We start from the raw sequence: 27938 nt of genomic DNA on the forward strand, positions 1-27938 counted from the left end.
TGTGGTTGTACTTTAATGACATTATTACTATATATATGTTGAATGTTGAATTTGAATTTGGCTATGGATGTTGAATTTTAGTATTATGTTCTTGATGCAAGTTATGTTATATTGTTGGCATTGTGGGTTAGATTTTTTTAATAAAAAAAAAAGATTTAAAATATATATAAAAAAAAACGCAGGTTTTTCAAAAAAAAAATAAAAATAAATAAAGTTAAGATTTCACATCAGGTAGACTTGGTCAGATGTAAAAAGTCCAATTTAATTTTAAAAAAATAATATTTGAATTTCGCCTTGGTCAGAGGTAAAAAGTGTTTTTTTACATCTGACTACGCCAGATGTAAAACGTGTATACTTACTAAGTCTCGTGCGCCTACATCTGAAATTGTTCAGATGTAAAAAGTGGTTTTCGCCAGATGTAAAATAGCTTTTTTCTACTAGTGTTTTTGGTATGATGCACAATGTTGCAAGAGGATATTGGATGCAGTTGAAGAAAGAAAAGTCATCAATGATTTGAGCACCAATTACAATCCAAAAATTACATTTAGATTCTTCGTCGAAACTCCATATGATGAAGTAGTGATAAAGCAGTGTGGGTTTCGCTGGATTTATCCCTCAAAAGATCAAATTGTTGCGGATATAGGAGGAAGGTCCAAATCCAAGAGAGGTTATAAGGAAATTTGTGACTAGGAAAACAGTGAAGACCAAAATAGAGTTTGGGGAACTGAATCTGATGAGCAAGAGGGAACAATTGTTCCAACAAAGAAGCTATACATACTAGTGAAAAGTCATAATAGAATTGAGGAAGCTATACTAGTTGAGGGAAAACATACATTTTAGAAGGATTAAGGTTGCCTGACGTAGCAGGATACATAAGCCGGTATGCCTAAACTGGTGAAAAGTCATAATAGAAAGAATTGTGCTAGCAAGATGACTTATATTGAAGGTTAGATCATCTCTGATATATAAATTAACATGAGGATCAAACTTTAAAATATTTAAATTACCAACACCTTCCAGATATAGATTTTTTATACCATAGTGAAAAAATAGTGAAGTCTAGGGACAAAAAGTACTTCAATCGTAATAGGCTGATTTAACAAGATGAATGATATTTTTCTTATAAAAGTTGAACAATTTATAGTAATATTCCAAAACAGAATATTCAGAACAATAATGAAGAATACATTGGCATATATGGCATCATTTGTTAAAACTCACAATTATACATTACATGAGTACTAAACTACTAATATCTTATCTTATACCTTTATTAATGAAGAATACATTGAAAACAATTTATATCCAAATTTGGCCATGTTCTCTCCTCTTCCTCTCTTGCTTTTTTCTTCTCTCCAACCAAACACCAAATCCAATATGCATGTTGTTATTCAAGTAAATACCTACTCATAAACATAAAATGGATCAGAGCATGTAAACTAAATGTAGTACCAAATTAACTGTTATTATAATTAGTATAATAAGTGCTAAGAAGATTATTACCTCAAGCCTTTTGTTTCATCTAATTCTAGGCTTGCCATTGGAGTTCCAAAGACATGTTGCTTTAATTTCCTTGTTGGAGGAACTGTTTCTTTTTTATATATCCAGTGAAACCCACACTCTTTTATTGCTACATCATATGGAGTTTTATTTTCATCAATAAAGAATCTAAATGTAAGCTTTGGATTGTAACTGGTGCTGTTCACATCATTAATGGCTTTTATTTCTTCAACTGCTTTCATTATCTGATTGCAAGATACTGGATCATACCATAAAACCACATGATCTGACGCGATGTCGATTATAATCTCATAACCATAACACGTGCCATATATGAACATGTCGAGTCTAGGGAATCTTGTTATACAGATCCTTTCAACTGAACTACTGTCCAAGTAGCACTCACATCCAAAACGGGCACCTTCTCCCACCCAGCCCTGAGAAAGAACCAAATAATAGGCAAAACCCAACAAATTAGGAGGAAGCTCAAGAGTCATTGAAACTTGTGTAGAACGGTAATGGAATTGGAACTGATACTCTCTGCCAGGCATTTCAGGTAACAGGTACTGAATGCTACTATTATCTTCTCCAGTTGCTCCAAGTTCAATCGCAGCAATAGCATTGTTCAAAACTGTCTGATACGAATGCGGATCCAATTGTTTGCAGTCACGGAGAATAACAGTACTGGGATTGGGTTTGTCATATGGATCATCCATTGAACTCAACACTGTCTCAAGAGATTTACAATCTAAGACAGTGAAATTGACTAGATTGAGTGGAAGCATCGGAATAGATTGAAGCATTTCACAAAAACTAACATAAAGCCGGTAGAGTCGGGGAAGATACTTAATGGTTTCGGGCAAGCTTCTAATGCCAATATTATATAGTTCTAAAGTCTCTAATGATGATAGTAAGGAGATGTTGTCTGAGATTTCAGACAACATAGGGATACTAGAAATGATTAAGTGTTTTAAAGTGGTGAAAGCAGGACTAGAAAGTAATTTATGTAAGGTGATGGAATGGTCAAGTTCACGATTTCGTGGACTATGGAGGGAAATACAATTGGCAAAGTTTTCAGGAAGATCGACAAGACATTCAATCAAAGGAAATTGAAAGGTTCCAAGATTTGTTTTATTCAATATTGATGATGGAAGTTCATTCCCATTCCAACTATCTGGTAAAAACAAAACCAAACCATCAGTGGAAGCAAATGTGACTGAGAACTCTTGGAGACTGATGCAATGCGTTGCATCTAATTCAGTGAGGGCTGGTGAACAAGTGTTACTGGAAAGGCTCTTTAGTGACGTACATTCAGCCATCCATAATCGTTCAAGCTTTTGGAGAAGGAAAATTGATGAATCAACTTCAGGCAAGCTATCACAATTATCAAGTATTAAAACTTTTAGATTCGGGCAACCAGACACATTTGGGCACTCTATCAATTTTTTGGAGCGACTGAGGTCAAGTCTCTCTAAATTTGGCAAATGCTGTAACAATATACAATTAGTCAAACAAATTAATTAGTACATTTTCTTAAATCCTAGAATTCCCAATTGGCAACCACTCCAATTGGAAACCACTAACAAAGGTAAGGAAACTTCTTTAGGACGTGAGTATAATTTAAGGGTTTTAGTAATAGTGTCTTAAGACCACATGTTAAGAAAATAAAAATAAAAATTTTATATTAAAAATTGTGCTTAGTTTTTTTTGTGTGTGTGTGTGTTTAGCTCTTTAAAGTTTAAATATTGTTTTTTTAACACACATTTTAAGATTAAAATTTAACATTTACTTTCTTAACATGTCTTAAGTTAAATTTAATTTTAAAAAAATTAAACATAAAAATGATATGATATTAAATGATTGTATATTTGAGTGCTACTATATCCAACAAAACTTTAAGGTATGTGATGAGTGTTCACTAAAAAGTACATTTGAAGATTAAATAGGTTTTTTTTTTCCTATAAATTTGATTTTTTTTTTTGTCACTATAAAATTAATTTTCTTTGACTTTTAATCTTTATAGGGAAAAATATACCTTTTGTTCTTCTTAATAAGAGATATATGAGTTAACAAAAATTCACCACTAGAAAAATTAAATTTAGTGAGGGCAAGAATCCGTCGTTAACTTAGTAAAATTCCGTCACAAACTAAATTAGCGACGGATTTAGTGAAAAACCGAGACCCTTCTAAATCACGCTTTGCAAAATATTTGTTTGGAAATCTAGGAACCATCACAAATTACATCAATTATTTTGACCCGTATCTCTCATATAAAAAGAATCGAAAGGAGTATTAAATGAAATTTTCTAAATAGTAAAAATATTTATCATAGAAGGTAATTGATTATTTTTTAGAGAATATTTTTTTTTTAATTGAGAAATACACAAGTACTGTATGTCTCATATTCATTATCACATTTTTAAAAGATTTTTTATGATAATTATTAAAAGAAAACCATCAGATGCAAAATGTCTTTTTATGTTTTTAATGTAACATGTATAAAAAAAAAAGTTTTATATATGAAAGTTCAGAAATGCTAAAGAACTATTTTAAAAAATTATAAAAATAGAAGTATAATAATAAATACATGGACAATGCATACCAGTACTCCTTTCCAAAGTTTTTGTACATTGCTTTCTTTCAAACAAAGCTCCACAAGCATTTCAGGACAAAAGGCTGGAGGTAGAGTCTTCAATGGATATCCACACCAAAAAATATATCTCAAATTTGTTGACAATAAGTCAAGACCATATGGAAGGCTTACATATCCCTTTCGGTCTTGAATAGCAAGTAACCTTAGGTTTACCATTTTTTTAAATGCTTTGGGGCTTAAATTTATATTTGTATATTCATCAGCATTAAAAAATATGGCTTCAACAATCTTAGTTCCCTGGAAAAAAAAAAAACTCAGAGTTAGTATTTCTATAGTAAGTTGCATTTTCTGTAAAGAAATTAAACACGTGTTTAGGAAGGCAAGTGAGGGTATCATCTCTTACTCTATTATTTTTCAACATGTCACCAACTTCCTTAGGATCACATAATCTACTGCGTTGCTCGGGATTTTTAAGAGATTCTTCACGAACAATTTGTTTTCCCATTTCTTGTATCAAATCATGCATTTGTATGCAATTTTCAAAGTCAACTCTTATAAGAGCCTTGTCTAAAAGAGTTCTTATCCCTATATTTGCAAAGAAACCACACTCATTTAATATTTTTGTTACCCTATCCTGTTTATGTCCTTTGAAAAAGCATGCAATGTCTAGAAATGTATTTTGCTCTTGATCATCCAATTCATCATAACTCCATCTCAATATCCTATCAATTTTTCCATTGGGAATTTCCTTTAGTTTAGCTAGTGCACAGTTCCATTCTATTTCACTTTTGCCACGAAGAAATGATCCAAACACTTTCAAAGCTAAAGGGTTGCCTTGGGCATGATCAATTGCTCTTTCTGCAAGCTCCACATATCCCTCCTTAGGTAAGTATTTGCCAAAAGAATTCAAGCAAAAAAGTTGGAGAGAATTTCGGGAGTTCATCTTGTTAACTTGATGAATTTCTTCAACTTCTCCACTTATCAGCACCTGCTTATCCCTTGTCGTCACAATGACTGTGCTACCAGCTCCTAGCCAACCACTTCCCACTCCAATCAAGTTTTGCAGAAGTTCTGAAGTATGCACATTGTCAAGTACAATCAAAGATTTCATGCGTTTGAGTCTTCTAATGATTATTGATGGTATTACTTTAGAAGTGTCAATATCAACATTTTCACTTAGCAACTTGGAAAGAAGTCTGTTGCATGTATAGTTAATTCCATTTGTTTTTGAAACTTCTGTCACATTTTCTAAGAAGCAACTACCTTCATACCGAAAAGAGACTTTGTGAAAAATAGCAGCAGCAAGTGTTGTCTTACCTATACCCCCCATGCCCCAAAGTCCTATGATTTGAACTTTTGTTGAATCAATTTTTTTTATTAAATCCTGAATGCTCCAATAGTTTTCATCTAATATGAAGTTACATGTAAGATCATTTGTGTACTTGTGGTTCAACTTTTCTAATACATCTCTGATAATATCCTCAATCAAGTCAGATTCAGTCCTAACATATGTACAAAATATAAAATAATTAATACTATGAAAAATATAAAAAATAAAAAAGTACTCATACACACAAGTCACTTTCCTTTTTATGCATGTTCAAAATGAAACTATATTTGTACCCAGAAAAAAAAAATGAAACTATTGAAATGAAGTAGGCTTTATAAATGGGAATGAATTGCCTCCAAGTCCATCATTTTGGGACAATTTTCCTTATTGCAAATAGATAAATTATTTTACAGAAATGTTATTGGGACACACACCTCCAACAAATATACCACATTTATTTTTATTTTAATTAAAAATTAATAAACAAACATATCAAATACACAAGAATGCACTGTTTGTTTCATCTTCTCTCTTGCAGAATTCATTCTCTCTCCTCGCCTTCTCCCTCTCTGCGACGTTCTACTACTTAGAGTTGTCACCGTCACCACCGCCGCGAGGCCGGTTCTGTCTCCGTCGTATGTGTCTCTCTCTCTCTGAATCGTGTTTTGTGCTCGTGAGTTTCCCTCTTCTCTTTTTCCTCTTCCACTATGTCGATCTTGACTTTCAATCTCTTTCATTCTTCATAATTTACTTCCAATTTATAAACTTTTGTAATCTTAAATTGAAAAATTAGTGCCCATTTTGGTATTGGATTTGAAATTGCAAGGGTTGCTTTCAATTGTATAAAATCAAATTTAACTCTCAAAATTTAGGTTTAAGAAATTGAATTGCTCTGCATTTTTTGGGTGGGTGTAAATATCTAAATATTGATTCTTTGTGAAAAAAACTATTGTAGAAAAGTAAGCATGTGATTATAGTTAGATGGTTTTATTCAGCTTATTTTTTATTGTGTGTTTTAAATTTCAATACATGGAAAATGAAATAAACATTAATATTTATTGTAGAAATTGATTGAAAATTATTAGTTAATGATGAAGAGAACAATGCTTGTTGATAGCTTCCGATTGTAGTATCGACATGTATCAAGTGTTTCCTAGAAATACTGGTCGGAATGAATATTAATGAAAGGTGTGGGGCTTTCTTATTAAGTCAGGAGTTGGCCTATTTATATTTATGTTGAGATATGGGGTCTTATGACTACTAATTAAGGCTAGGATTATGCACTAGTAAGGTGCATGTTATTGTCCCTGTGTTATATCTTATTGGAGTGGATGATGCCATAGGCCTTGTTGTTTGAAATTTGTTGGTTTGGGAGTTAATGTATTGTATCAGATATGCGGTTAATACTAGATGACGATGCTTGAACACAATGACAGCGGGATGCAGGTCAGGATGACGTAGGGCAGCAGGACGCATGTCATCAAAGAGATACCGACTCCAAGTTATCATCTGGTATGATTAGCTTCAAGCAACTAATTTGCAAATGGTGTCTGCTTGACATGGATTATCTGAAACAACACTTGTTCAACAAGCTTAAATGGGCAGTAAAAACATTGAGAAGTTGAAGCTCAAGTTGTCTGATGAGAGGAAGAAAATGAATTGGCTTATCATGATTTTGTTGTTATCATGAGAATTGTTTATTGCATATTTAATTACTTAGTATTTAGGGGGAAACTTATGGATTTTACTTGTAATGTCATGTACTTGAAATAATGTTATATGTTATTATTGTTTTCTGTTTTGATTGTTTTTTTAACAACTATGTAAGGTTGAAGATTAGTATCATATTGTGTGTGGGATGTAACTTGGTGTGATGCTCAAATTCTATGTTGTCTCCTTTCCCCCAATGTCTCAAGAAACTCTAGGCTATTCTCATGCATCGAGTCTCCTATCTAATCCTATTTGTCCAATAATGATCTTCACATATATGTTAAGACAAAGTTAAGGGTGCATGATTTTTTCTTGTTTGAAAGATTTTAAGACGGTTAACCATATATGTTGTCAAACTCCCCAAGTATCTACACATAACTCCTCACATCTGTATTATTAATAATCGAAATGAATCTCACGGTTTGATCACAAGTGTCATTGTACATGAGACACACTTCTAACGGTTTTCAGATGAAAAAGTTAAAACAAAGTTAAAGTTGAATGATTTTTTCATGTTTGAAAGATTTTAAGCTGGTTAACAAAATATATTGCTTAACTCGCAGTTATTTACACATAACTCCACATCTATACTGTTGATAATTTAAATGAATCTCACTATTTATTCACAAGTGTCATTGGACACGAGACACACTTCTGATTGTTGTCAGATGAAAAAGTTAAAACAAAGTTAAAGGTGAATGATTTTTTCATGTTTAAAATTTTAAGCTAGTTAACCAAATTTATTTCTCACATCTACATTGTTAATAATTTAAAGGAATCTAATTATTTGTTCATGAATGTATTGTACATAAGACACCTCTGTATGATTTTAGATGAGAAAATTAAAACAAAGTTAAAGGTTAATGATTTTTTTTCTTGTTTGGAAGATTTTAAGTCATTTAACTAAATATATCTCTCAACTCCCCTGTTATCTACACATAACTCCCCACATTTGTATTATTAATAATTTAAAGGAATAGAACTATTTGTTTACAAGTGTCAATGTACATGAGAGACACTTCTAATTGTTTTCAGATGAAAAAGTTAAAACAAACTTAAGGATGAATGATTTTTTCTTGTTTGAAAAATTTAAAGTCAGTTAACCAAATATGTTCCCAACTCCCCAGTTATCTACACATAACTGCACATTTGTAATGATAATAATTTAAATGAATCTCAGGATATATTCACAAGTGTCATTGGACATGAGACATATTTCTGATTGTTTCAGATGAAAAAGTTAAAAAAAGTTAAAGGTGATTGATTTAAGCTAGTTAACCAAATTTATTGTTCAACTCCTCAGTTATCTACACATAACTCGACATTTGTATCGTTAATAATTTAATTGAATGGTATTGTACATAAGACAACTCCCCTCAGGCATATGTAATAGAGGAATTCAAAATATGAATAATAGGGAAAAGTTAAAACAAAGGGAGGTGTAAATATAGTCCAGATATAAATAAAAAAATAAAAAAAAGTACCTGTATTTGGTAGAATGAAAACCAGATAAATTAGCCGCTTGAAAAAGAGCATTCTTCCAATTTTGCATCATCTTATGATCATTATTGTTGTCTTGCTTCTCGTGTTTTGCAAACGCAGTGCCGTAACTCCCGGTTTGTTTCCTTACATGCGAAGGGTCAACTTGGTAGAAAACAGGAATAACAACTTGTCCATCTTTGTGACACTCCATTATTTCAACGATTTCGTTCAAACACCATGTTGAATTCGCATAGTTCTCCGAGAACACAACAAGAAACAGAGTGGAATCTTTGATTGCTTTCTCAAGTTCTGCCCAAACTTGGTCTCCTTTTTCAATTCTGTAGTCTATGTATGTCTCAAAATAGCTTCGCTTCAACGCAGCGTCAAGATGGCTTGTGAAACCGGCGCGAGTGTCATCACCTCTAAAGCTAATGAAAACATCATATTTTTTTAGATCTACTGTACTCACAGCTTCAGAGGATGAAGAAGCCATGGAATGGTAATTTGTTTTTTTGGTTAATAGATTCATTGCGAGGATATATAAATAATAATATTAAGTATTATTGTTAAGGCGTGTGGACCCTTTTTTATTTGATCTCCGTCATTTACACGGCTATTAGTATATTAGTATATACCTGTTTTCACTACGCGCCAGAAAGAACACCATTGACTCTGGAAGCGTTTTCTTTTAGATATAAGATTTATTCAGAAAAAAATAATTATTATTTAGTAAGAATGATTTAGTGTCTTCCCGCATAGCTTAATTGGTAGAGATATTGCATCTTATTGCAGGCAGCGACCAGAGTTCCAACCGGTACTCCAACCTATTCAACTTTAAAAATTGAAATTTCTAGCCACTAAGTTATTATTAAAAAAAAATTAAAAAATGTGATCGATTAGAAATTGGCTAATCATATATGAGGGACAGAGGGAGAGATCGTTTATAATTTATAAGTTGTTAAAGCTGTCATATAAAAATTTTCTCTTTATTTTTTTTTTTTGTTACCATTGGTACAAAGTTTTATACTATCCCTTTTATGTAAATTTGATGAACATGGTGAAATGAATCATGAAATGGAATATCGAGTTATTAGCAGGAACTTCAACTCAGTTTGATAAAGAAATTGATCATGTTGAGTTAAAATCATGTTTGAGTAATATTGAGTCCTCATGTGATGCACACTATTTGTTTGTTAAAATGCCCCACATAACCAATTTTTCTTGTTTGTTAAAGCTTTCCATTCCGGATGTAAATCCATTTGTATCTTTTGTACGTTTTACTAATTCTCCTACACATTTGGTTTCAGATACAGTGATTGAAGCTCTAAAATATGCTGTCAAATGACAGTCAGGTTTGATACAGAAAACAGAATTCAAAAGATGAATGAGAAGAAAAGAACACGTGGATTATTGAGCTTCGGATCAATTGATCTTCAACGTCCTCATTGATGTAGCTTTCTATCCAATGGATTACAGAGGTACAAGATAACAAGACTCTCTCAGTTTGTGTTATGCTAGCTTTTTTTAAAGTTATTCCTTTAGTTTTGAAAGTTTTAGGATCATTGCTACATTCCAAAAGTAAAGAAGAATGGGATAGTGCACTTGCTAAACTGATGGAGGTTCCCAATGCAAAAATTCAATGAGTTATGATGAATTGGATGTAACAGACAAAAATATATTTCTAGACATTTCATGTTTTTACAAAAGTTGTGGAAGAAGCAAAGTAACAAAAATATTAGATGCTTGTGGCTTTTTTGCAGATATTGGAATAAGAAGCCTTTTAGACAAGGCACTAATAACTATTACTTTAAACAATTGCATACAAATGCACGACCTAATACAAGACATAGGTAGAGAAATTGTTGGCGACGAATCTATCAGAAACCCTGGACAACACAGTAGATTAGCAGGAACTCCAACTCAGTTTGATAAAGAAATTGATCATGTTTGAGTAATATTGAGTCCTCATGTGATGCAGACTATTTGTTTGTTAAAATGCCCCACATAACCAATTTGTCTTGTTTGTTAAATCTTTCTATTCAGGATGTAAATCCATATGTATCTTTTGTACGTTTTGCTAATTCTCTTACACATTTGGTTTCAGATACAACATGAGTGGAGGCTCTAAAACAGAACACTCAAATGATGTAATCACCAATTGTAGAATGTTATGGTTGATTGCAATTTTGAATAAGACCAATGACAGTGAGGTTTCATACAGAAAACTGAATTCTAAAGCTGAATGAGAAGAGAAGATGAACACAGGGATTTTTGAGCTTCGGAGCAATTGATTTTCAACGTCCTCACTGATGTAGCTTTCTATCCAATGATCAAAGAATTACAGAGGTACAAGACTTTCTCAAAAAAATTTAGCCCATATTCTTAACTCACTCGTATTCTAATGTTGATATACGAAACACACTCTCAGTTTGTGTTATGGTTTTTCAAGCACCAAGCTATGCCTTATATAACTTGCCCATCTAACCCTAGGGCAGTACAAGTTGACCACCCAAGTATTCATATATGTGTTTGAGTATATGGCATCAGTTTATGTTTACCAAATAATAGAAGATTCACAAAAAAAAAAAAAAAGCATTTTAATTAATGAAGTACCAATATATATCCAAATTTGTTCATGCCTATTCATTCTAAAACATATGTTAGATTTGCATGCCAATGACGTCTTCAATGAATTAGTTGCTAGTTATTTTTATGTCAAGGGTAAAGATGCATTCATGATGTGGATCAATTAGAGTTCTTCTTCATGGCTTTGAAATTATTTACATCTCAACAACATGCAAGCATTTGGTATACATTTTTCTTGAAGGTGCCCTTGCATTGCATTGCACCAACCATATTTTTTCATGAAATTATTTATACCTTTGATTTATTTTTTCTTTTATGTTCTCTTTTATTTTTTCTCTTTAAAGCATACCTTGTTGATCCTATGCAAAGGATGTAGTTACACGATACATTATATAATACTAGTATAATACCCGTGCAACTCCACGAGTCGCGGCGTTAACTACAAACCCAATCCTACTGTTACTCTCCTTGACAAACCCAATCCTTGTACTGTTTCTTTCCCTCTTGAGCTTGCTCCTAATTTGTTTGGTTTCGCTTTCGCCTACTACTTGGTTCTTTCTCTATGTGGGAAAAGGTGTAAGTTTTGGAAGTGACTGCTAATTTCTAATTTTGGCTTTCACTCCTGGTTTAGTAATTTGGTTCGAGGGTTAGTTCTGACATCAAGTGTTTGAGCTCCCTCTCGATCGTAGTTGTGGGGAATCGAACAATGGTCATTCCTACAAAATCCAGTGCAATCACCACTAAACCAACTAACGATCGGTAATTAGGAAATTTTAAAATTCTCTTCCAGGAATGAACAAGATGTTGAGGAATTTCCATAAGTAAAATTAAAATTCCAATCATGTAAACATATGAAATTAACCAATAACCAATATTTAAAAAAGGCACGCCTTTAAACTATACCATCTCTAGCTCGTTTGCCAAGTTTAGCGCAAATCATCACTGAACCAACTAACTATCGATTAAATTCAACAACTTTAATGAAATAGTTTCATACTATAGTATAGACGACAAATTAATATCCCGAGAATGTAATCAAATAGAAAACTTAAAAATTGTCTTACATTAATCATGTAAACATATGAACGAAATATAATAACCTACATTTATAAAAAATTAATAATATACGATACTTCATATACTAATAATATAAGAGAAAATTGTTTTTTAATGCATTTGGACTCCCACTTGGATTTGTCTGATGGTATTAGCTTGGGACCTGGGAGTGTCCTCCTCCTTAAGGTCTCAGGTTCGATTTTTTCTGGTGTCAATTTGGGTGAGTTAATTTAGCAATCAACCTCCAACTCTTTCTTCTCCCGTAAAGCTATGCGCTCATTCCGACGCTTCTTGACCTTGATTCGAACCTGAAGTTTTTCACGGAACATCTGATGGTTTACAGAATGATATTAAAGAATTCGAATATGCATAAAGAAAAGAAATTAAATTTTAAAAACCTTGCATTAAAAGCATTGCTAAAGGCCCATAAATCTATTGAGATTTTTAGAAAAAAAACTTACCCTATGACCAGAATAATAGTCCAGTCTGCAGCTCCAAAGATGGTGATATTTCATTGTTTCTGAATATTGCTCATTAGAATGTTCTATTTATTTATTTTGTTGTTTTGATCAAATAAGAAAACAAATTAAAGGTAAAGTTATTTTAACATATATGGCTGAAAGTTATAAAAGAAAAGATAGGCCAACAAAATAAAACATGACTTGTTTGAAAAAGTGAGTTAAAGAATAGTTTTCATTGATAAAATTGAAAAGAGGTGAGATTTGAGTTACTCATTTGCACTAGTGAGATGATGACGGTTGAGGGACGGAGGACACTTGGCTGCGGACAACGTTCCTTTAAATTTCGATTGAGCAGAGTTAATATGAAAGAACAAAATTCTTCAAAGCTGCAAATTTAAACAAATAGAGATGACAACGTTCCTTTAAATTCTTGTTTGTGTCCAGCATGAACACTTCAAAGTTGGTAGCCTGAGCCCTGAGTTGAGTTTCATACTCTGAAGTATATATAAGTTAAGTCTAGACTACGTTTGAATAAGTTTCATACTCTGTATTATATCTCAATCATTTGAGAGTAAAATACAATTTTGATCATTAAAATATGAAGTTCTCACTATGTTTTAACTTTTAAGGCATAAAAAATCTGTCGTCAAGTAAGTTCTCACTAGCAACATAAATTGAATCTACATGACGATAAACCTTTTATGCCTTAAAACATTGACACAATATTTAACAGAGAAAAACTGATACTGAGATTTTTTTTATGATCATGAATATGAATTACACATAACCAACATTTGACCGAATATATATAATCTGAAAATGAATTTATCATACAAACATTAACCACAGAAGTGTGTTCTAATTCTTGGCTGGTCAAATGAAAACTTTTAAAAGTGGTTATTTTGTTTTTACAAAAAGTGATTATTTTTTTTATGAAAAAACCTGCAACATAATTTCTTTTTTGGACGAATTGTTTCTTCTTCGTCTTCTTTTTCTTCGTGGGACTCAAAAATTGTGCGAGGAACTATTTCTTCTTCTTCTTTTTCTTCATCACTGGACTCAAAAATAGGAATTATTTCTTCTTCTTCTTCTTCATCATCGGACTCAAAAATTGTGTGAGGAACTATATTTTCTTGATATATCCAGCGAAATCCACACTCTTTTATCGATACTTCATCATATAGAGTTTCACTTTGATCAATGAAGAATCTAAATGTAAGTTTTGGATTGTAACCACTGTTGTTCACATCCTTAATGGCTTTTATTTCATCCATTATCTGCTTGCAACTTACTGGATCATACCATAAAACTAAATGATCTGACATCATGTGAATTGAATTGTCAAGATTAGTCCAATATTGATGCTCTATGATTTTGACTCTCGTGAAACTTGTTATAGTAACACTATTGTCCACATAACACTCACATCGAAAATATGCGCCATTTTCCACACGGCCTTGGGAAATAACCAAGTAGTAGGCAAAACCAAATAAATTAGAAGGAAGCTCAAGAGTGAAAGAAACTTGTGTAGAACGGTAATGGAACCAAAATTCTCTGCCAGGCATATCAGGTAAAAAATATTCATTGAATAAATACATGATTTCATATTGTGAACTTAGTCTTGCTCTAAGATCAATTCCACCAAGAGCATCTTTTAAAACTGCTCTGTATGAATGTAGATCCAATTGATTGCAGTTAAGGAGCATAGTAAAACCAGGATTTGTTTTTTCATGTGGTTCACCCATTGAACTCGACAGTTTCTCAAGAGATTCACAATTCCAGACAACTAAAGATTTAATGAAATGTGAAAATGCCGGAATAGATTGAAGCAGTTTACAATCGTAAACACCAAACTCAGCGAGTCGAGGAAGATACTTGATGGTTTCAGGCAAGCTTCTAATGGCCAGACCAATTAGTGTTAAAGTCTCTAATGATGATAGTAAGAAGATATTGTCTGGGATTTCAAACAAGAGAGAAATATTGGTCAAGTTTAAGTGTGTTACAGTCATGAAGGAAGGACTAGAAAGTAATTTATGTAAGATGATGGAAGGGTCGACATTGTCACGATTCACTGAACTCATGAGGAAAATATTTTTAGCAAAGTTTTCAGGAAGATTCACAAGATATCCAATCATGGGAAAGATAAACAAATTAAGATTTTTTGTTTGCAATATTGATGATGGAAGTTCATTCCCACCAAACTTTGATAAAGCCAGAAACAAATTATCAACGGAAGAAAATGTGACAGAGAACTCTTGGAGATTGATGCAACCCACAGCATTTAATTCAGTGAGGGCTGGTGAACAAGTGGTACTCGAAAGGCTCTTTAGTGACGTACATCCAGCCATGAATATTCTTGTAAGCTTTTGGAGAAGGAAAATTGATGAATCAACTTCATGCAAGCTATCACAATCACCAAGTATTACTTCTTTTAGATTCGGGAAACCAGACACATTTGGACATTCTATCAGCTTTTTGGAGCGACTAAGGTCAAGTATCTCTAAATTTGGCAAATTCTGTAACAATATACAATTAGTTCAACACAAGCTAGTACATTTTCTTAAATCCTACAGAATTTACATTTCAGTTTATTTTCGGCAACAGTTAAAATTGGCCAAAGGTTAGATGTGACCATGAAGGGGAAATAAATTAAAACATATGTGAAAGACCTATTACTATATATTTCATGGATAGAGCCCATAAGTGTGAACTGTACAAGTTCATACTAACATTGATTGAATGAAGATTCAATGAAGGAAGGGGGTCCGATATATAGAGAGGACCTCACTGTTTAGCACGAAATCATAGAAATGATTGAACTCACAATTTCTTTGTCTATTTCTATTAAATTTACTATGCTTTTTGGAATACCTAGTATCAACTATATACTATTTATATGGATGTGTGTGTGTATTCAAAGGTCGGTATTTGCAATTGGCAACCACCCATAGATTATGAGAAGGGGCGGAATCAGACATAAATTATTAGTGGGGTTAAAACTTTAATTAAACAACAAACAATATATGAAATTAATTACTACTAATGCCAAAAATATTAGATTTTAAAATTCAAAAATATATTTTAGATTACTGTATAAAAAAACCGAAAAATACACATATTCGGATTTTAAAATATTTTTATATGATAATTGATTAATTTTTAGTTGTAACATGTTATTTATGAAAATTAAGAAATGTTAAGGAATTATATTAAACAAAATTATAAATATAAAAACATGGACAATATATACATACCAATACTCCGTTCCAAAGTTTTTGTACATGGCTTTCTCTCAAGGAAAGCTCCACAAGCATGTCAGGACGAAAGGTTGGAGGCAGAGATTTCCATGGATATCCATCCCACAAAACATATCTCAAATTTTCTGGCAATAAGTCGAGACCATGTGGAAGACTTACATATCCCTTTGGGTCATGAATAGCAAGTAACCGTAGATTTACCATCTTTTCAAATGCTTTTGGGCTTAAATTTATATTTGTACATTGATTAGCAACTAAAAATATGGCTTCAACAATCTCAGTTCCCTGAAGAAGAAAAAAAACATTCCTTGTTAGTATTTTTGTAATAAATTGCATTTTATGTAGAGAACACACATGTTTAGGAAGACAAGCTAAGTGATTGTATTATCTCTTACTCTATTATTTTTCAACACGCCACAAACCTCCTTGGGATCAAATAATCTACTGCGTTGTTCGGGATTTTTAAGACATTCTTCACGAACAATTTGTTTTCCCATTTCTTGTATTAAGTCATGCATTTGTATGCAATTTCTGAAGTCAAGTCTTATAAGAGCTTTGTCTAAAAGAAGTCTTATCCCTATATCTGCAAAGAAACCACACTCATTTAATGTTTTTGTTATCTTTTCCCTCTCATGTCCTTTGAAAAAGCATGCAATATCCAAAAATATATTTTTCTCTTTATCATCCAATTCATTATAACTCCATCTCAATATCCTATCAATTTCTGCATTAGGAATTTCCTCCAGTTTAGCTAGTGCACATTTCCATTCTATTTCACTTTTGCAACGAAGAAATGATCCTAATACTTTCAGTGCTAAAGGGTTGCCGTCAGCATAATCAACTGCTCTATCTGAGAGCTCCACGAATCCCTCCTTAGGTAAAGTTTTGCCAAAAGCATTCAAGCTAAAAAGTTGAAGAGAGTTTCGGGAGTTCATCTTCTTAACTTCATGAATTTTTTGAATTCCTCCACTTATCAGCACCTGCTTATCCCTTGTCGTCACAATGACTGTGCTACCAGCTCCTAGCCAACCACATCCCACTCCAATCAAGTTTTGTAGAAACTCTAAAGTATGTACATCATCTAATACAATAAAAGATTTCATGCGTTTGAGTCTTCTAATGATTATGGATGGTATTACTTTAGAATTGTCAATATGAAGATCTTCCCTTAGTAACTTGGAAAGAAGTTTGTTACATGTATAGTTGATTCCATGAATTTTTGCAATTTCATTCACATTGTCTAAGAAGCAACTGCCGTCATACTGAAAAGAGACTTTGTGGAAAATAGCAGCAGCAAGTGTTGTCTTGCCTATGCCCCCCATGCCCCAAAGTCCAATTATTTGAACTTTTGATGAATCATTTTTTTCTATTAAAGGTTGAATGCTCCAATAGTTATCATCCAATATGAAATTACATGCAAGCTCACTTGTGTAGTTGTGGTTTAACTTTTGTAATACAACTTTAGTAATGTCTTCAATCAAGTCAGATTCGGTCCTAACATATGTAAAAAAAAGTATATAAAACAATTGATAGATATATCACGTGAATGGAAACCTAAGATAACACCAATTCATCATTTCAATCTTAAAATTACAATATTGTGAAAAAGTAACAAGTCAAATTGTATTGAAATAAAGTTGGTATAATCAGCTCTGTTATAAACGTGAAAAGATTTGCTTCGAGGTTTTTTCTCTCATGTTTCTCAAGTGATCGCTTGAACTCTAATATCGATCACTGGCATGGAGACAATCCATTTCCATTATAAACAGAGGGGCAATAGTCATAAAGAATAAGGTACTCTATAAAGCCTACGGTCAAGGTTTTAAATTGCGGTCCGCATCCGCAATTGCGGCCGCAATATTGCTGATGCGGTAGCCATCGCAACCGCATCACACCGCAATTGCGGTGTGATCTTAATTCACGTGTACGGCCGCATTGTAACCGCATCGGAAGCCGCATCAGATGTTTTCGGCGATGTTCGTTCAAATTTTCTCACCAAAAAATAAAATTTATGAACTTCAAATCCTAATTTGTGTCAAATTAATGAAAAATCTTACTTTTAACAATCTATCAACCGTGTATTTTCAATACATTCAAATTATTGTTTATGGAATAAACTAAGACTATGTAATGGTGGATAAATAGTGTAGTTACATACTAGTTTAATTTTATATAGCTTGTGAAATTTCAAAATGATTTCACTCCGCAACAACCGCATTGCCGTTGCAGCAACCGTAATGACCACATTCGCAACAACTGCAACCGCAATCGCATTCACGACCGCAACCGCAATTTAAAACCTTTGCCTACGGTATCATTTTCTATTAATTACTTTCTCGTACAACATTAATTATTCCATATGTCCCGAAATTAAACACTTAGGGTTCGTTTGATTCGTAAAATAACAAGGACTGGACAGGACAGTACAATACAGGACAAAACAAGATAATACAAGACAGGACAAAACTGTATCGGAGAGAGATAGAACGATAATATTTTTATATTCGAAAATAAAATGAGTATTTTTGTATTTTTTATAGTTGTACTGTGGACAAAAAATTGTCCTGTGATTCTGCGATGGACAAAAATTCTTGTTTTTGTCTTGTCCTTTGCTACCTAATTTGTTCAGTGTCATAACCAATTTCAAATCAAACAGGCTCCCTTAGCATTAATATTAGTGAGAGAATTTGACACCTGTCACAATTTAGCGAGGGACTGAATTTGAATTTCGTAACAAATTAGTGAGGAATTGAAAATAAATGTTTTATCTTTGGTCAGTTGTTAGTGGCGATTTATTTAATTTGCGATGATTTATCTCCATTGCAATTTGTGATGAATTGTCAATTCCCTCACTAATATTTTGTGAAGCTCAAATTAGATGCGATTGCGTCGCTAAATCTGTCACTAAAAATTTGTGACGGAATTTTAACACATTAGTGACAAAATTCTTCCCCTCTCTAAACTTCATTTTTCTAGTAGTGATCATTTTAAAACAATTTATTTTTGTCTTTAAACTTCATTAAATATTTATTGTAGAGAAAAAAAATTGAGATAAAATGAGATTATAAATAATGGAGCATATTATAGAAAAAATTTAAATAATTAATGGTACCAAAACTTTGGTACTAACAAATATTTGTTTTTGGTTAATAAGAAGTTTCCACTCCCGTATTTAGAAATAACTAATCTCCGTCCGAGAATCTGTGGGAGACACAAAATAGATTCTCTCTTTCCGACCAATTTTTTTTCATATGTAAGATTTAAGAATTGAACTTTTAACCACTTCACTATTTAAATTTTAAAACACATTAAATACCTGTATGATATAGAATCAAAACCCGATAAATTAGCAGCTTGAGAAAGAGCATTCTTCCAAATTTGCATCATCTTATCATCATTGTTCCCTTGCTTCTTGTGTTTTGCCATCGCAGTGCCATAACTTCCGGTCTGCTTCCGAACATGTGAAGGGTCAATTTGGTAGAACACAGGAATAACAACTTGTCCATTTTTGTGGCACTCCACTATTTCAACGAGTTCATTCAAACACCATGTTGAAGACGCATAGTTTTCAGAGAACACAACAAGAAATAGAGTGGAACCTTTGATTGCTTCCACAAGTTCTGCCCAGACTTGGTTTCCTTTTTCAATCCTGTAGTCTATGTAAGTCTCCAAATAGATTCGCTTTAAGGCAGCATGAAGATGGCTTGTGAAACCAGCTCGAGTGTCATCGCCTCTAAAGCTAATGAAAACATCATATTTTTTCAGATCAAAGGTATTAGAGGAAGTTGAAGAAGAAGCCATAGCCATACAAATCCAAGCTGCTCGCTCCTAAGGTAGCAGCCTCTTAAATAAAAACTTGGTCTCTTTATTAAGCCGTGTGGACTCTTTCTTTGTTTGTTTTTTTTTTCCACCACCAGTTTAATCTGGTTAGGGGGTCAGTTCTGGCATCAAGTAATTCTAGCCCTTTCCAATCGCAGTTGTCGGGATCGAACCGTGGTCCTTCCTACCAAGTTCAGCGCCAATCACCACTAAATCAACTAACGATTGGTTGCCATGTGGACTATTTCTATATCTTAGTAACTTGTACACGGGGCAACCTCAACCTTCCCTAACAACTTTTTCTGTGATAGCACCGTGAGGCGTTTACTTCATTAGCAACTTTATGCATGTACATTGAGACACCCAAAAAAATATATTAGCAACTTTGTGCGTGGTTTGAGACAGCCAAAAATATATTTAAAAAGTCAAATAGTGCATAAATCGGCCGGTGTGTCAAAAACAATTATATTATACGTATATATGATGGCTGAATATTTTTCGAATGGTGATTAATTACCACCGCATCTATAGTGATCCAAAAAAAATTTTAAAAAAGACTTTACATGGCTAGACTTCATCCACAAATTAATTAATTAATGTCTAATGTGTACAAATATTTTATTAACACAACTGACCCAATCACATACCAATTATATTACATAATCAATTTATTTATTTATTTGATGCAAAAGTATTGACATCATCTAGCCGGCTGCAACATGTACAAAACTAGTTTTCAAAAGACAAAGATGAGGAGTAAAAAGAATAAACTAATAAAGTGAGTTGGGATACATGAGGAGGAGACATAATATGTTTTTTTTTTTTAGAAATAATATAAAATTATTGATGTACATAATATCAGCTTAACCTTTTGAAATCATGTGACTTTATCCTAACAGCTTAACCTTTTTGAATAATCGGTTATTTGACATAGTATCAGAGTTTCTATGACTAAGTGGTCTAGAGTTCGATCCCCGCTCCCCTCACATTTCAATTAAAAAATGGAATTTAAGCATATGATAAGTGGAACTATGCATTATCCACGCTTCAAGCCCAAGTGGGCTCTTGCGTGAGGGGCGTGTTGGAAATAATATAAAATCATTGATGTGACTCTATATCCTAACAACTTAACCTTTTGGGATAATCGCCTATTTGACACTTTGATATATCATTATATAAAAGAAAGAAAATGTTCTTAATTTGGTGCTAAAGTCTTGCCAACGAAATTGAAACGATCATGCGCATCCATTATGTAGTAGCTTATGTTTAGCATCAACTAGGCATTTCTTGATTACTGACTTAACTTTTGTTGTCAGCACCATCACTAAACTCTTTGACCTTAATCGCACAAGGTATACTCTTATAGTTTAAATTGTGTTTAAGGTATATTAGATTAGATATATAGGCATGTTCAACTCTATACTATATATTATAAGTTCAATTATATAGTTTTTCATTCAAGTTAAGTTAGAATGAGCCATAGTTACTTATTTAAGTATATATTGTTTTTCATATGCTCAATTGAATAGTGTAAGAAAAGGAATACCAAGCAAAAACCACGAAAGAATAGCAGCTTTTTTTTTATAAATAAAAAACAATGTTTGTCACGGTTGAAACAATTGCAAAGTTTAAGGTGTTGTTTAGCCACGCTTAAAACCGTAGCCAAATTGATTTTTAAAATTTCCCAACCACTGTTTGTCACGGTATAACCGTGGTTAATTTTTCAATAACCGTGGTTCTAAAAATGTTACCACACTTTATTTTGCCGTGGCAAACACCAAGTTTAGCCGTGGCTAAATTTAGCAACGTCAGTATTAGCCACTCCATAAATTTAGGTGGTTAAATATTTTAGCCATGGTCTATGTCACTTTTAGCTACGGTTTTGATTGTGGCTAAATAGCGTTTTTTTTGTAGTGGATGAATATTGAAAAATAAAGATTTAGAAGAATTATTATTTTTTGATGAAAAGATGAAATCGTAGATAAATTCGATGGATAATAGTTTTAAGAAAAATTCTATTTTCTTCTTGTTGGTGGTGTCTACAAGCGAAGGAAAAAAAATAGTTTTTTTTTTATAAGCAATAAAATATTATATAAAAGGAAGTACTAAGGTACTTTAACCAATATATAAGAGAAAGTTTTAGATGCTTTGTAGGCAATCTAAAGGATTAGTACACCAATTAATATAGTAATAACATAAATTTCTTCCACTCCTACTAACAAACCAAAATCAAGAAAAGTATTTAATCATATCCACTACATTACTTAGAAATAGTGATTATGTGAGGTGAAGAAAGTTGTTGATCATATGAGGAATAACATAAATTTCTTCGCGGGCATATTGCATCTTATTGCTGGGACCGGAGTTCCAACCGGTACTCCAACCTATTCAACTTTAAAAATTGAAATTTCTAGTCACTAGACTATTTTAAAAAAAAAAAATGTGATCGATTATAAATTGGCTAATCATATATGAGGGACAGTGGGAGAGATTGTTTATAATTTATAAGTTGTTAAAGCTGTCGTATAGAAATTTTCTCTTTATTTTTTTTTGTTACCGTGATATTGCAACAAAGTTTTATACTATGTAAATTTGATGAACATGGTGAATAATCGTGAAATGGAATATCGAGTTATTAGCAGGAACTCCAACTCAGTTTGATAAATAAATTGATCATGTTGAGTTAAAACCATGTTTGAGTAATATTGAGTCCTCATGTGATGCACACTATTTGTTTGTTAAAATGCCCCACATAACCAATTTTTCTTGTTTGTTAAAGCTTTCCATTCAGGATGTAAATCCATTTGTATCTTTTGTACGTTTTACTAATTCTCCTACACATTTGGTTTCAGATACAGTGATTGAAGCTCTAAAATATGCTGTCAAATGACAGTCAGGTTTGATACAGAAAACAGAATTCAAAATATGAATGAGAAGAAAAGAACACATGGATTATTGAGCTTCGGATCAATTGATCTTCAACGTCCTCATTGATATAGCTTTCTATCCAATGATCAAAGAATTACAGAGGTACAAGATAACAAGACTCTCTCAGTTTGTGTTATGCTAGCTTTTTTGAAAGTTATTCCTTTAGTTTTGAAAGTTTTAGGATCATTGCTACATTCCAAAAGTAAAGAAGAATGGGATAGTGCACTTGCTAAACTGATGGAGGTTCCCAATGCAGAAATTCAAAGGGTATTGAGATTGAGTTATGATGAATTGGATTTAACAGAGAAAAATATATTTCTAGACATTGCATGTTTTTACAAAGTAACAAAAATATTAGATGCTTGTGGCTTTTTTGCAGATATTGGAATAAGAAGCCTTTTAGACAAGACACTAATAACTATTACTTTAAACAATTGCATACAAATGCACGACCTAATACAAGACATAGGTAGAGAAATTGTTCGCGCCGAATCTATCAGAAACCCTGGACAACACAGTAGATTGTGGGACCCTGAGGAAATCTATTATGTATTGACAAATAATAGGGTAAGAGAATCATATATGCATTGACTTGTGATATCATAATATATACACACTTGACCTGTGTTCTAGTAAACATGCATTTATATATAAAAAATGCAAAGTTACTTCAGAATACTAACATTGAATCTATGTTTCGTTTATCAGGGAACTAGTGCTGTTGAAGGCATATTGTTAGATATGGATCAAACCGCATGTATAAATCTGACCTCCAAAGCATTCAAAGAAATGCCAAACCTAAGGTTACTCGCTTTTCGAGACCATATTGGTTCTGTCTATCTTTTAATGGGTCTTGACTTATTACCTAAAAATTTAAGATATTTAGAATGGAATAGGTTTCCATTGAAGTCCCTGCCGTCAACATTTTGTCCTGAGATGCTTGCGGAGCTTTCCTTACGACACAGCAATGTGGAAAAACTTTGGAATGGAGTACTGGTATGCATCATCCATTTATCTAGCTATTACAATATATATCAACTTTCTTTTGATAGAAGTTAAGTTTATTTTTAAATAAAAAAATGAAACTAAAAATTTGAAATTTCCAACATTAAGAAAATGTTGCCTTCCATTATATATTGTTGCAGAATTTGCCGAATTTAGAGATACTTGATCTTCGGGGATCGATACATCTAATAGAGTGTCCAAATTTGTCTAGTGCTCCAAATATTAAAAATGTAGATTTTATTGGTTGTGAAAGATTGCCTCATGCTGATCCATCAATTTTCTCTCTTGCGAAGCTGGAATATTTAAACGTGAGTGGACGATGCACGTCGCTAAAGAGCCTTTCCGGCATCACTTTTTCACCATGTCTCAAAGGATTCTCTGCCTGGGATTGCATCAATCTCCAAGAGTTCTCTGTAACATTAGTGCCTAGTATTGCTTCTGCAATTAAATTATGGTTGACTTTTGGATGGCGGGGTTTTAATGAGCTTCCATCATCAATTTTGCATATGAAAAATCTTCGAGGATGTTGTTTTCCGATCAGTGATAATCTCATAGATCTTCCTGCAAATTTTGCCTATGGGATTTGGCTTCTTGACTTAAGGAAACATGAATGTGACATTTTGATCACCTTGCATAAAGTATTGCCTAGCCCGGCCTTTCTGAGTGTAAGATGTTTAATTTTTGACGATTTTCAAAGCTTGTTTAAACTTCCGTAGAATATCTCCTTGTTATCGTCATTAGAGTGTTTAGTACTATTTGATTGTGCTATCATAAGTTTGCCACAAACCATTAAGTATCCTCCCCAACTCAAATATCTTGGTCTTGGTAAATGTAAAATGCTTCAATCCATATCTTCACTTCCACAATCTATTCAATTCCTCCGTATATGGGAATGTGAATCTCTTCAGACTTTGTTGAGTGCAACAATTGAACCATATGAAAAATCGGGTTGGGGCATTCTGCTATTTAACTGCATAAAATTAGATCCACCTTCATATGAAACTCTTTTGAAAGATGCCATTGTTAGGATTGAACTTGGAGCAAGACTATTTTCTTCAATATCAGAATTTGAAGGTGATTCATTTGTGGACCATGATGGTGAATGTAGTTTATATAGAATCCATACATTAAAAATTGGTATTTGGTACTTCTTATTTGCTATGAGTGATAAAGATCAAATTGTTGTGGATATAGGAGGAAGGTCCAAATCCAAGAGAGGTTATAAGGAAATTTGTGACTTGGAAAACAGTGAAGACCAAAATAGAGTTTGGGGAACTTAATCTGATGAGCAAGAGGGAACAATTGCTCCAACAAAGAAGCTATACATACTAGTGAAAAGTCATAATAAAATTGTCATAATAGAATTGAGGAATACTAGTTGAGGGAAAACATACATTTTAGAAGGATTAAGGTTTCCTGACGTAGCAGGATACGTAAGCCGGTATGCCTAAACGGTGAAAAGTCATAACAGAAAGAATTGAGCTAGCAAGATTACTTATATGGAAGGTTAGATCATCTCTGATATATAAATTAACATGAGGAACAAACTTTAAAATATTTAAATTACCAGCACCTTCCATTCCAGATATAGATTTTTTATACCATAGTGTAAAAATAGTTAAGTCTAGGGACAAAAAATACTTCAATCGTAATAGGCTGATTTAACACGATGAGTGATATTTTTCTTAAACAATTTACTTCAATCGATAAAAGTTGAACAATTTATAGTAATATTCCAAAACAGAATATTCAGAACAATAATGAAGAATACATGGCATATATCGCATCATTTGAACAATTTATAGTAATATTCCAAAACAGAATATTCAGAACAATAATGAAGAATACATGGCATATATCGCATCATTTGTTAAACAATTTATATCTTATCTTATACCTTTATTAATGAAGAATACATTGAAAACAATTTATATCCAAATTTGGCCATGTTCTCTCCTCTTCCTCTCTTGCTTTTTTCTTCTCTCCAACCAAACACAAGTGTCCATGTTGTCTCCACCAAATCCTATTCAAGTAAATACCTACTCATAAACATAAAATGGATCAGAGCATGTAAACTAAATGTAGTACCAAATTAACTGTTATTATAATTAGTATAATAAGTGCTAAGAAGATTATTACCTCAAGCCTTTTGTTACATCTAATTCTAGGCTTGCCATTGAAGTTCCAAAGACATGTTGCTTTAATTTCCTTGTTGGAGGAACTGTTTCTTTTTTATATATCCAGTGAACCCCACACTCTTTTATTGCTACTTCTTCATATGGAGTTTTATTTTCATCAATAAAGAATCTAAATGTAAGCTTTGGATTGTAACTGGTGCTGTTCACATCATTAATGGCTTTTATTTCTTCAACTGCTTTCATTATCTGATTGCAAGATACTGGATCATACCATAAAACCACATGATCTGACTTCATGAGGATTATAATCTCATTACCATATAACATTCCAGATCTGAACATGTCGGGTCCAGGGAATCTTGTTATACAGATCCTTTCAACTGAACTACTGTCCAAGTAGCACTCACATCCAAAACGTGCACTTCTTCCCAAACTGCCTTGAGAAAGAACCAAGTAATAGGCGAAACCCAACAAATTAGGAGGAAGCTCAAGAGTGATTGAAACTTGTGTAGAACGGTAATGGAACCGATGGTCTCTGCCAGGCATATCAGGTAACAGGTACTGAATGCTACTATTATCTTCTCCAGTTGCTCCAAGTTCAATCGCAACAATAGCATTGTTCAAAACTGTCTGATACGAATGCGGATCCAATTGTTTGCAGTCACGGAGAATAACCGTACTGGGATTGGGTTTGTCATATGGATCATCCATTGAACTCAACACTATCTCAAGAGATTCACATTCTAAGACAGTGAAATCGACTAGATTGAGTGGAAGCATCGGAATAGATTGAAGCATTTTACAAAAAATAACATTAAGCCGGTAGAGTCGGGGAAGATACTTAATGGTTTCGGGCAAGCTTCTAATGCCAATACAACTTAGTTCTAAAGCCTCTAATGATGATAGTAAGGAGATGTTGTCTGAGATTTCAGACAACATAGGGATATCAGAAATGATTAAGTGTTTTAAAGTGATGAAGGCAGGACTAGAAAGTACTTTATGTAAGGTGATGGAATGGTCAAGTTCACCATTCAGTGGACTCTCAAGCCAAATATAATTGGCAAAGTTTTCAGGAAGATCCACAAGACATTCAATCAAAGGAAATTCAAAGAGTCCAAGATTTGTTTTATTCAATATTGATGATGGAAGTTCATTCCCATTCCAACTATCTGGTAAAGCCAAATCCAAACCATCAGTGGAAGCAAATGTGACTGAGAACTCTTGGAGATTGATACATTGCGTAGCACACAATTCTTTGAGGGCTGGTGAACAAGTGTTACTGGAAAGGCTCTTTAGTGACGTACATGCATACATCCATAATCGTTCAAGCTTTTGGAGAAGGAAAATTGATGAATCAACTTCAGGCAAGCTAAGACAATTGTTAAGTATTAAAACTTTTAGATTCGGGCAACCAGACACATTTGGGCACTCTATCAACCCTTCTTAACATGAGAGAGAGAGAGAGAGGTAGAGAGAGAGAGCGCAGAGCTGCATCTAGGGCAAGCCTAGAGCGGCGGTTTCGGTCACCGCCTTCACCGGAAGTAAGGCAGAAACGGGGGGGTCATTCCGTCGATAGTGGAGAATGGACCGAGGTGAGACGGCGACGTCGGAAAGAGCCTAGACAGGAAACAAGAACGCATGACAGATACAGACAGACAAAGGATTACCGCTTCCGATCGATTTCAAAATCTGGACATGATCATTCTCACGATCGATGCTTTGTTTCCAATCATCACGAATGCAATCACGACCGATCAGGGAGAAGTAGGCCACGGTACAACAGAGACACTCGCATGCTTCATCGATCAGAACTCAGGAACGAAACGCGATCACGTTCTTTGCTGCGATCTGCTTCAGCCATTGATCGGCGACGGAAAACTTCAAGGGACAATCGATCAAGGGAAAGCTTTAAGGAGGATGATGGACGAGGTTGTTGTTCAGATAGGAATCACGTTTCAAGGGAGGGAGTTAAGAATCGGCTGGTTCTTGGCCTAGGAACGGCAGAGGAAGGAAGAACAACACAATTGAAGTGTTGTTGCGTATTGCAGGCGAATGAGCGTATATTGAATAAGC

General features: G+C 33.3%; 3 protein-coding genes and 1 long non-coding RNA gene across 5 annotated transcripts in view; 1 reads left to right on the forward strand and 3 right to left on the reverse strand.

Moving 5' to 3' along the window:
- Window positions 1-1164: 1164 nt before the first annotated feature.
- Window positions 1165-27877, reverse strand: LOC123884469 (disease resistance-like protein DSC1). The gene is made up of 3 exons (XM_045933566.1): window positions 25867-27877; window positions 25625-25766; window positions 1165-1268 (listed from the first exon to the last, which is right to left on the reverse strand). Exons 1-2 carry the CDS (start codon window positions 27177-27179, stop codon window positions 25751-25753), a joined length of 1329 nt encoding a protein of 442 aa, XP_045789522.1. The 5' UTR covers window positions 27180-27877; the 3' UTR covers window positions 1165-1268; window positions 25625-25750.
- LOC123884467 (disease resistance protein RPV1-like) overlaps window positions 1165-27938 on the reverse strand; it is a 38010-nt gene continuing 11236 nt past the window's right edge. The window contains exons 1-5 of one of the 2 annotated variants that reach the window (XM_045933561.1): window positions 8618-9293; window positions 4497-5595; window positions 4103-4390; window positions 1504-2987; window positions 1165-1403 (exon numbers count right to left, since the gene is read on the reverse strand). In XM_045933561.1, coding sequence (XP_045789517.1) covers window positions 1388-1403; window positions 1504-2987; window positions 4103-4390; window positions 4497-5595; window positions 8618-9144 — 3414 coding nt within the window. In that variant the 5' untranslated portion in view covers window positions 9145-9293 and the 3' untranslated portion in view covers window positions 1165-1387. Of the gene's footprint in view, window positions 1404-1503; window positions 2988-4102; window positions 4391-4496; window positions 5596-8617; window positions 9294-27938 lie in introns of those variants that run through there. The other variant, XM_045933562.1, reaches the window with a different exon arrangement.
- Window positions 8682-15234, forward strand: LOC123884474. The gene is made up of 4 exons (XR_006800812.1): window positions 8682-9114; window positions 9923-10093; window positions 10720-10961; window positions 14398-15234. It is a non-coding gene; the product is annotated as an uncharacterized LOC123884474 (long non-coding RNA).
- On the reverse strand, window positions 13253-20276 carry LOC123884462 (TMV resistance protein N-like). Its single transcript, XM_045933556.1, has 4 exons — window positions 19292-20276; window positions 16371-17469; window positions 15973-16260; window positions 13253-15234 (listed from the first exon to the last, which is right to left on the reverse strand). Exons 1-4 carry the CDS (start codon window positions 19780-19782, stop codon window positions 13627-13629), a joined length of 3486 nt encoding a protein of 1161 aa, XP_045789512.1. The 5' UTR covers window positions 19783-20276; the 3' UTR covers window positions 13253-13626.

The sequence above is a fragment of the Trifolium pratense genome, linkage group LG5 (assembly GCF_020283565.1).
Source record: "Trifolium pratense cultivar HEN17-A07 linkage group LG5, ARS_RC_1.1, whole genome shotgun sequence".
NCBI classification, from domain to species: domain Eukaryota; kingdom Viridiplantae; phylum Streptophyta; class Magnoliopsida; order Fabales; family Fabaceae; genus Trifolium; species Trifolium pratense.

Bases quoted from the DNA above. Each gene is read 5' to 3' on its own strand.
- LOC123884462 (XM_045933556.1), bottom strand. From the start codon at position 19,782: ATGGCTATGGCTTCTTCTTCAACTTCCTCTAATACCTTTGATCTGAAA. The intron at 17,470-19,291 runs GTATTTAATGTG...TACATATGTTAG, and splicing joins TTTGATTCTATATCATACAG to GACCGAATCTGACTTGATTG. The intron at 16,261-16,370 runs GTAAGAGATAAT...TTTCTTCTTCAG, and splicing joins GCGTGTTGAAAAATAATAGA to GGAACTGAGATTGTTGAAGC.
- LOC123884469 (XM_045933566.1), bottom strand. From the start codon at position 27,179: ATGTATGCATGTACGTCACTAAAGAGCCTTTCCAGTAACACTTGTTCA.